The following is a 10,172-nucleotide window of genomic DNA, read 5'->3' on the forward strand; positions in this document are numbered from 1 at the left end:
AAGAATCGTCTGGGACGCAAGTAAAGCCGTAATGAGGGGATTCTTGATACAACAGAATGCAGTAAATAAAAGAACACAAAATGAGAAAAAAGATAAAATCTTGGATAAAATAAAAGAATTAGAGAAGAAGTTAAGAGTGAATCCGAAGTCACAGCCAACTCTGAGAGAAATTAAACTTTATCAAATACAATATTCTAAACTGATAAATCTAGAAATTGAATGGAAGGTTAAATTAATGAAACAAAAAACGTTCGAGTCGGCGAATAAATGTGGAAAACTGCTAGCTTGGCAGTTGAAGAGAAGACAAAGATTAAATACGGTTACAAACTTAGAGGTTGAAGGAAAAAACATTCAGAATCCTGTGGACATTAGAAAGTGTTTCCAGAGATACTTTAAAAAATTATACACCCAAGGGCCGCAAGATGAGGTTGAGATTAAACAATTTTTGGCAAAAAATGGACTATCCAAACTGTCACAAGAAAATAGGACAATCCTGAATTCCAAAATAACACGACAGGAGATTGAACAAGCCATTCAGAACATGCAACTGGGCAAATCTCCAGGGCCAGATGGGCTGACCTCCAAGTACTATAAGACATTAAAAGACTACTTGATACAACCTTTGATGGAGGTCAGCAATGAAATTTTGGAGGGGAAGAGGGCACCGGAGTCGTGGAAGGAAGCGTTTATCACATTAATACCAAAGTCGGAAGCTGAAAAGACACAACTTAAGAACTACCGTCCCATATCCCTTCTAAATGTGGATTACAAAATATTTGCAGACATTTTGGCAAGTAGATTTAAAAAAGTTTTAAATGAAGTAATCCATAAGGACCAGGCAGGCTTTCTCCCAGGTAGACATCTGTTTGCCAATACAAGGAACATTATTGACATTTTGGAACTTTTGCAAACAGATATAAACACAAAAGCAGTTCTAATCTTTATAGATGCGGAGAAGGCCTTTGACAACATCTCCTGGAAATTTATGTTGGGAAATTTAAAAGAGATGGGAGTGGGATGGGGTTTTGAGAATGGGATTGAAGCGATATATTCAGAACAGAAAGCTAAACTGATAGTTAATAATGTGGTTACAGAAGAGTTTAAAATTGAAAAAGGAACACGACAAGGTTGCCCTATATCCCCTTTGTTATTTATCTCAGTTCTGGAAGTGCTATTGAATATGATTAGAGGGGATCGGTTGGTGGAAGGAATTCAGGTCGGACAGAAACAATACAAATTAAAAGCTTTTGCAGATGACCTGGTTTTGACCCTGCAGAAGCCAGAGCCTAGTACGAAAAGAGTATTACAACTGATTAATGACTTTGGTCGGGTGGCTGGATTTAAATTAAACAAACAGAAAACTAAGGTTTTGGGAAAAAAATTGACAGATACAGAGTCAGAACGGTTTCAGAAAGAGACGGAACTTAATGTGGTTAAAAAAGTAAAATACCTAGGGGTAAACATAACAGCAAAAAACCTAAGTCTATTTAAGGACAATTATGAAAAATGCTGGGCAGAAATTAAGAGAGACTTAGATAGTTGGTCAAAATTGAAACTTTCTTTGTTAGGCCGAATTGCTGCTATCAAGATGAATGTATTGCCAAGGATGTTATTTTTATTTCAAACACTTCAGGTTTTGGACAAGACGGAGTGCTTTCAGAAGTGGCAGAGAGATATTTCTAAGTTTGTCTGGCAGGGCAAAAAGCCCAGAATTAAGTTTAAGATATTAACTGATGCAAAACAAAGAGGGGGCTTTGCCCTGCCAGATTTAAAGTTGTATTATGAAGCCGCAGCGTTCTGCTGGCTAAAAGATTGGCTACTTCTTGAAAACACTGATGTGTTAGATTTGGAAGGGTTCAACAATGCTTTTGGATGGCATGCATACTTATGGTATGACAAGGTTAAAGCAAATAAGGCCTTTAAGAACCATATTGTCAGAAAATCACTGTTTAATGTCTGGACAAAATATAAAGACTTGCTGGAAAATAAAACCCCAAGGTGGCTTTCACCTTTGGAAGCTAAGGCCCGAAAAAGACGCAATATGGAGGCCAAATGGCCAAAATATTGGGAAATTCTAGAAAAAGATGGAGACAATTGGAAACTGCAGAGTTTGGAGAAAATGAAGGATAAAGTGCGAGATTGGTTACATTACGCTCAGATTAAAGAAGTTTTCAAAAATGACAAGAAATTAGGGTTCCAGGTGGAGAAATCGAAAATAGAAACAGAATTGTTAGAACCTAAGAGTAAGGTACTTTCAAGGATGTATAACTTGCTGTTAAAATGGAACACACAAGACGAAATGGTTAAATCGGCTATGATAAGGTGGGCGCAGGACATTGGGCATAATATTATGTTTGAGGACTGGGAAAGGCTGTGGAGTACTGGATTGAAATTTACTGCATGTAACGCTTTGAAAGAAAATGTAATGAAAATGATATATAGATGGTATATGACCCCAGTCAAACTTGCAAAAATTTACCACCTGACTGACAATAAGTGTTGGAAATGTAAAGAGTGTGAAGGAACATTCTTCCACCTCTGGTGGACTTGCCCTAAAGTGAAGGCATTCTGGGAAATGATTTATAATGAACTGAAAAAGGTATTTAAATATACCTTCACTAAGAAACCAGAGGCCTTTCTTTTGGGTATTGTCGGCCAAGGGGTGGTAAAGAAGGACCAGACATTTTTTATGTATGCAACAACAGCAGCAAGGATATTACTCGCAAAGCATTGGAAAGCTCAAGATCTACCCACACTGGAAGAATGGCAGATGCAACTGATAGACTACATGGAATTGGCTGAGATGACCGGCAGAATTCGTGACCTGGGAGAAGAGAGGACTGAGGAGGATTGGAAGAAATTTAAGAATTATTTACAAAAATATTGCAATTTGAGTGAATGCTAAACAGGATGCTAGATCAAAATAACTGAGCACCACTAATTTAGATGATTTTAAGAAAATAAGTGAGAATTGAGAAAATATAACTTTTTTTGAGAACTAGAAGATTATGAAACATAGAAGGGATGTAAGAATGTAAATAAGATAATAAATTGCTGACAAAATGTTATAACGATGAAAGTGGGAGTGGGAGATGTGAGGAAGTCCAAAGAAAATGTGAAATTATGTTAAGATATATGTTATATTGTTTATTATGTTTATTTTTATTGTAAAACCCAATAAATTTCTATAAAAAAAACAAACAACAAAAGTAATGAAAGGGAAACAATGCAGAAAACAATGTCAATGGCAAACTAAAAAACCTATGGCTAATGCTGCTGGTATTCATTTGCTTGATCTCTGTTCCTGACCTCAGATGAGCATGTGAATTGCAGCCATTTCCACTCCTGATTCCAGTTGAATTCCCTGACATTCCTACTCATCAGCCATCACAGCATCCTACAGCAATAAATTCCACAAGGACAATTAGGCATTGTGTACTTAGGTCTTTTTCTTTTTTCTTTTTTAAATGATATTTATTAAGGTTTCAAAGAAAAGAATTACATGAATTAAAAAAAAGGGAAAAAAAGAAAGACAAAAGTAAAAAAAAATAATACAAAATACAGAAAAAAGATAAAAAAACACTTTAAAAAATACATCAGTCTTTCCATACCTTACATTCATTTCCTTGTTTCCCTGACCTCCTCACACCTCCCTTTTTTGTATTCCAATTCAGTTAGTTAATTCAGCAATTTCTTTCCCTCTTTGTTTTTATCTTAGTCCTTTAACATAATATATTATAACTTTGGATTCTCACCTGTTAACAATCCATTTTTACATACACCTTTATAACATTGCTGCTTAAACCACTTAACTTCATTCTGACATCATTCTAACATTCATTAATTTTGCAATATTTCTGTAGGTAGTCTTTAAATTTCTTCCAATCTTCTTCCACCGACTCTTCTCCCTGGTCTCGGATTCTGCCAGTCATTTCCGCCAATTCCATGTAGTCCATCACCTTCATCTGCCATTCTTCCAGAGTGGGTAGATCTTGTGTCTTCCAATACTTTGCAATAAGTATTCTTGCTGCTGTTGTGGCATACATAAAGAAAGTTCTGTCCTTCTTTGGCACCATTTGGCCGACCATGCCCAGGAGAAAGGCCTCTGGTTTCTTCAGAAAGGTATATTTAAATACCCTTTTCATTTCATTATAAATCATCTCCCAGAAAGCCTTAATCCTTGGGCACGTCCACCAAAGGTGAAAGAATGTAGCTTCAGTTTCTTTACATTTCCAACATTTATTATCGGGCAAATGATAGATTTTTGCAAGCTTGACTGGTGTCATGTACCACCTGTATATCATTTTCATAATATTCTCTCTTAAGGCATTACATGCCGTGAACTTCATACCTGTGGTCCATAACTGTTCCCAGTCAGCCATCATTATGTTATGTCCAACATCTTGTGCCCATTTAATCATAGCAGATTTCACCGTTTCATCCTGTGTATTCCATTTAACAGCAAGTTATACATCTTTGACAAAATCTTAGTTTTGGGTTCTAGCAGTTCTGTTTCTAATTTTGATTATTCCACCTGGAAGCCAATTTTCTTGTCCAAATTGTATGCCTCCATTATCTGATAATAATGAAGCCAGTCTCGCACTTTGTTTTTTAATTTCTCAAAACTCTGCAATTTCAGTCTATCTCCCTCTTGTTCCAAAATTTCCCAATATTTCGGCCATTTGACCTCCATATTGAGCTTTTTCTGAGCTTTCGCTTCCATCGGTGACAGCCACCTTGGGGTTTTGTTTTCTAGTAGGTCCTTATATCTTATCCAAACATTAAACAATGCTTTCCTGACAATATGGTTTTTAAATGCTTTATGTGCTTTGACCTTATCATTCCACAAGTATGCATGCCATCCAAATACATTATTAAAACCTTCTAAATCCAAAATGTCTGTGTTTTCAAGAAGCAGCCATTCTTTCAACCAGCAAAAAGCTGCTGATTCATAATAAAGTTTAAGGTCTGGCAGGGCAAATCCACCTCTTTCCTTTGCATCTGTTAGTATTTTAAATTTTATTCTAGGCTTCTTGCCCTGCCAGACAAATCTAGAGATATCTCTCTGCCACTTCTTGAAGCAATCCATTTTGTCCAAAATTTGCAATGTTTGAAACAGAAACAACATTCTAGGCAATACATTCATTTTTATCGCAGCAATACAGCCTAGCAGTGAAAGCTTCAAATTTGACCAATACTTAGGTCTTTTTCTTGTCTTCTCTTTCCTACCAGGGCTGTCACTTGTGGGATGTTCTGTCTGGGAGCTGGAACATGTATTATGTTTTCCTCCTTCCTCTCATAATTGCCCTTTGTCACTTCTGTGTCTAATGAGTACAACAGGGAATTTAATACTACTGAATACATACTATGTGGTACCTATTAAGTTTCAAAGTCACCAGCTATTGTAAATTTTATTTATTTATTAAAAATATTTGTATGATGCTAGTTCATTAAAAGAAACCCAAAGTGTACAGCAGTATTGTAAATAATCAGCTATTAAAGAAAGGTGATTTCTTAACTTCCTGCATTATCTCGACAGCCTAGAAAAGTTTTCATCCGAAATTTAAAGGTTAAAACAGAAGTTGCCTCCTGAATTGCCATTGGACTGAGCCAATGATACAAAAGTCTGAGATTCTTGTCACTGTCAGATGAGTCTCACCAACTTGATCTCAGTGATAAAGCTGTGCTGTAAACTGCTCTGTGATCTTCGGATAAAGAGCTGTACAGTCGTACCTTGGTTTTTGAACAGCTTAGTTCTTGAACGTTTTGGCTCCCGAACACCACAAACCCGGAAGTGACTGTTCCAGTTTGTGAGCTATTTTTGGAAACCAAACATCCAACAGGGCTTCTGCGGCTTCTGATTGGCTGCAGGAGCTTCCTGCAGCCAATTAGAAGCTACGCTTTGGTTTCTGAACGTTTTGGAAGTTGAATGGACTTCTGGAATGGATTCTTTTCAACTTCAAAGGCACAACTGTATATAAAGTTAATATATAATAATAATAATATAATTAGTAATAATAATACAATAATACAATTAAACTGGGATATAAGGGTTCAGATGGTCCCTAAGGTACGCTGGACCTGAGCTGTATTAATTTACAAAGCCCTGAACAAGGACTTTGAAAAGGAGCATAAGATGCTCTCAAGTGCATTATTTTAGGATGAAGACAGGTGTAAGGCTACAATACTGTGCATTCTTACTTCAGACTAAGCCCAATTTAATTCCATTGGACTTACATCTGAGAAAATATATGCAGAGAGGATTATGGTGCCTAAATGATGGAATTTATTTGAAAATACATTTGAAGCATTCCAAGACATAATTTTTTAGGGTAGCGAATATATATTCAGATCACTTTCCACTACACTTAAAATGTTAATGTGCCTTCAATTTCAGGTTCTTATAGTGAATTTAACATCCTTTTCACAAATATCCAATGGCTTGTGTACATGACTATCTGTATGTTAGTGGCTTAGTAAAATCTTAAGTGGTAATCCAATTCTAATTGTTTATAAATTGGAACATCAATTGATGGAGATTATTAGATACAATTTCAGTCTATGGCATTTATTTCTCTCTCTCTCTCTTTTCAGACATGATTTCGGATTAGAAGTTAATTGTAGGGAATGCTACTTCCCAGTCTGCTGCGATGCTGACATGAGATCTATGCTGAAGTGAGCTGAAGTGAGCTGAAGTGTTGCAGCTTAAAAATGGCCTCTCTCTGTATTCGTTGTAAAATATCAGTAGCATACCACAAGTAATCAGGAACTCAACAGTGAATATACAGTGAAATGATTGTTGAAAAATTCTGTATAACTTCCTGAAGTGTTTTTAACGCATGTTGCCTAGAAAATCAGCTTCGGCTGATCAGAAAATGATTTACATTTTGAAATGAAATAAAGTTGAGTTGTATATTGTATAAAGCAATTTTCGTGTGTGACTCATTTATGCCTGCTGAATAGTGGTCAGAAGGATTTGTTAGTTGTGTTAGTATATTTATTATTCTTTTTATTTATTATTCTATTTATTATAATACTATTCATTAAATTTATATACAGTACAGTGGTACCTCGGGTTACATACGCTTCAGGTTACATACGTTTCAGGTTACAGACTCCACTAACCCAAAAATAGTGCTTCAGGTTAAGAACTTTGCTTCAGAATGAGAACAGAAATTGTGCTACGGCGGCGCGGCGGCAGCGGGAGGCCACATTAGCTAAAGTGGTGCTTCAGGTTAAGAACAGTTTCAGGTTAAGAACGGACCTCTGGAACGAATTAAGTACTTAACCCGAGGTACAACTGTACTGCCTTTCATCCAAAGATCTCAGGTAGGTTCACAGCATAAAAATACAAAATGAGAAAACCAAATACATAATAAAACAAAAATAAACCGCTAACCCCTTTCCCACAAACACATTTAAAAACTTTAGAATGTTCAATCAACCAAAGGCCTAGTTATTGAGAAACATTTTTGCCAGGAGCCTGAAGATATGTAATGAAGGTACCAGGCAAGCCACCCTGGGGAGAGCATTCCACAAGTGGGGAGCCACTGCAGAGAAGGCCCATTCTTGTGTTGCCAGCCTCCTAGCTGCTTCAGAAACATCCAAGTGGTGACAAGGTTTGTACACAATAATTTCTACAAGCAGATTCAGGTGCCCAACCTTTTCCTCTTTCTATTCAAGGACTGTTTTTTCCTGACAGTATCAGAAAATGGAGAGAGAGAGAGAGAGAGAGAGAGAGAGAGAGAGAATTGGTTTTGATAAGCTTCTAAAGACATGTAAGCCTTTAATTTTATTGTTTTCTTTCATTTATATCCCTGCACCTTTTGTCTGACATGGGGTCCAAGGCATCATCCATGTTGTTCCAGGCACTAACTTACTGACATTCAGGAAAGTGCTACACTTACCTGCTTTCAGACTATACCTTTGGAAGCTGATTATTACAGTATGTCACAAATAATTTCTTAATTTCCAGACAGCTCTAAGCCTACACAAACTGACTGAACAATATGAAATGGTACAAGACAAGACAAACCCAAGACAGGTGATTGTCAAAACTACTGTATGATGGAAAATGAGAAATGTGTAGTAGTCTGCCCTCAGTTGGAAAATGATAAACAGAGGATTGCATTCACTGACATTCTACTCAGCATATGCCCATTGAAATGAATGGATCTGAGTTAGTTGTAATCACTGGGCGCAACCTAGAATGTCCCAGTCATTTGAGAGAGGCTTCATTAGGCCCAATGAACAAGATTTTCTTGCATTGTACCTGTTCAGGTTACAGGTCTATTTCTGAATGTATCCCAAGGATAGGTGGAGAATTGGTGGAAGCAAAAACCTTCCTGCACATGGAAAAATACCGGCTGATCCTTACTGTGCCAGTTTTGTATTTCCCCTGCAAAAGAAAAAGACGTTTAATGGGTAGTATTCAAACATCAATTTCCCCAGCTGTACCTGACATAGTTCTCCCTAGGAAAATCATTATCACTTGTTTTCATTGAATGTATAAGGTAAGCAGTGCAAGACAGATTCTGGGAGCAAAATGTCAAAGGTGATAAGATGTGTAGCCATTCATCAACCTAACACCCATTGTATGCTCAGAGGAACTGGTGGAATTCAGGCTCTGTACATGACACACGTTTAAAGCACATCTCCTCCTTCCAGAGAATGCTGGGGACTGTAGTTTACCCATCACAAAGCTATAATCCCCAGCATCCTTAAACTACAGTTTACAAGATTCTTTGGGGTGGAAATGTGCTTTAAATGAATGGTGTTTATGTAGAGCAGAGACAGTGCAATTGTTGATTTTCTAGCCCAGTTGTAGGAGTCATTATTTATGCAAACAGCCAGTATTCTGAAACAAAACACCATTGGAAATGAGAAATATTGCAAGGGTTATGTTTGATGTGTCAATGTGCAGGTGCTTCAGTAGCTAATAGGTGCTTCATTAACCGGTGAAAATGTAGAAATATGTGTCATTACATTTTATGGCAATTGCTTAAGCGGTAAAGTCTCAGTGAGAATCCATGTAATATACTCCTAAAGCTAATGTAAAAATAACGAGGCTTCAATTAAACTACATGTGATTTTAATGGGCATTTAGCATGCTTAATTAGGTTGTGGCACAATGTTTGCAACGACTTGGATTTTCGGCTGCTGGCTGGCACATCTGAAAGTCCTTATTTGCACGAGAACATTTGTATGATATAAAATTTATGGTTGTTTTCCTTTTACTGGATTTATGGAGCTGTGGCATTACATAAGTTCCCTGGGCAGCTCACAGAACAAAATGCAGTGCAGAATGAGGTAGGCTCACATTCGCAGTCTTATTTGAAGAGGAAAAACTTCTTCTAGAGGGTATTAGCACAAGACGAGGTAATGAATCATTTCTTGCTGCCTGTCACTTATCCACTCAGTGTTGCCAGGTATATCAGAATTGTCAAGGAATGCTGTACAAGGTATGAGATGCTCTGTCAGGGATGTGGAACTGATGGACCTCCAGATGTTGTTGGACTCTAACTCCCATCATTCCCAGGCAGCATGGTCAAATGTTAATGGATGGTGGGCTTTGTAGTATACACACGAGGCAGGTTCCTCATCCCCACTGCAGCACTAACCTTGGGCAGTACAGTAGTTCCTTGAGGGCCCTCCAAACAGGCGAAAATGCCAAGTGGGAGGCTGCTGGATGGGCTAGATAAGGGGCAGGTTTTCTCTGTTTTGATTGCCCCAACCTGAGGTATTTGCTCTGCAAAAGAGGAGCTCACGTTTCCTTCACCTGCCCTTCCGCATGCACCCGGGGACAGCAAATATGCTTGGGGTGTTCCCATACATGTTCTTGGCTTGCATTGCTGCTGTGAGAAAAAGAAGCCATTTGCCAGGAGAGGCCCTTCTGGCTGCTCCATGAGAGTTTGAACAAAAACTGGATAAATTTTGAGTTTGTAATATGAGGATTCGAAGCTGATCCCATGATGACACAACCTTATCACCCTAAATGTGGCTTTCTCTCTCTCAGAATGGCTATGGGCCTAGAGTTGCATGCATTTGTGTGTAACATGTAGTTTGGCCAGTAAGCAACAAGTAACACTGGTGGAATATTAAGCTAGAAGTATACTAACCAAGTGCTATTTTTTTCTAGAAAAAGAGGTGCTGGAACTCACCATGAACGCCTC

The 10,172-nt window shown here is 37.7% G+C and overlaps 1 protein-coding gene across 7 annotated transcripts in view; it reads left to right on the plus strand.

The window, feature by feature from the left end:
• MLIP (muscular LMNA interacting protein) overlaps positions 1-6,928 on the plus strand; it is a 60,669-nt gene extending 53,741 nt beyond the window's left edge. For 4 of the 7 annotated variants that reach the window (XM_080997982.1, XM_080997980.1, XM_080997976.1 and 1 more), the window contains 2 exons: positions 5,233-5,273; positions 6,595-6,688. Coding sequence is in view for 2 of the 7 variants with exons in the window: in XM_080997981.1 (XP_080854107.1) it covers positions 5,233-5,273; positions 6,595-6,679 (126 nt within the window). In the remaining 5 variants the exon portion in view is untranslated. Of the gene's footprint in view, positions 1-5,232; positions 5,274-6,594 lie in introns of all 7 variants that reach the window. The other 3 variants (XM_080997981.1, XM_080997978.1, XM_080997977.1) reach the window with 2 other exon arrangements.
• The last annotated feature ends 3,244 nt before the right edge of the window (positions 6,929-10,172 follow it).

This window comes from Podarcis pityusensis, assembly GCF_964106645.2.
Source record: "Podarcis pityusensis genome assembly, chromosome: 3".
Lineage (NCBI taxonomy): Eukaryota > Metazoa > Chordata > Lepidosauria > Squamata > Lacertidae > Podarcis > Podarcis pityusensis.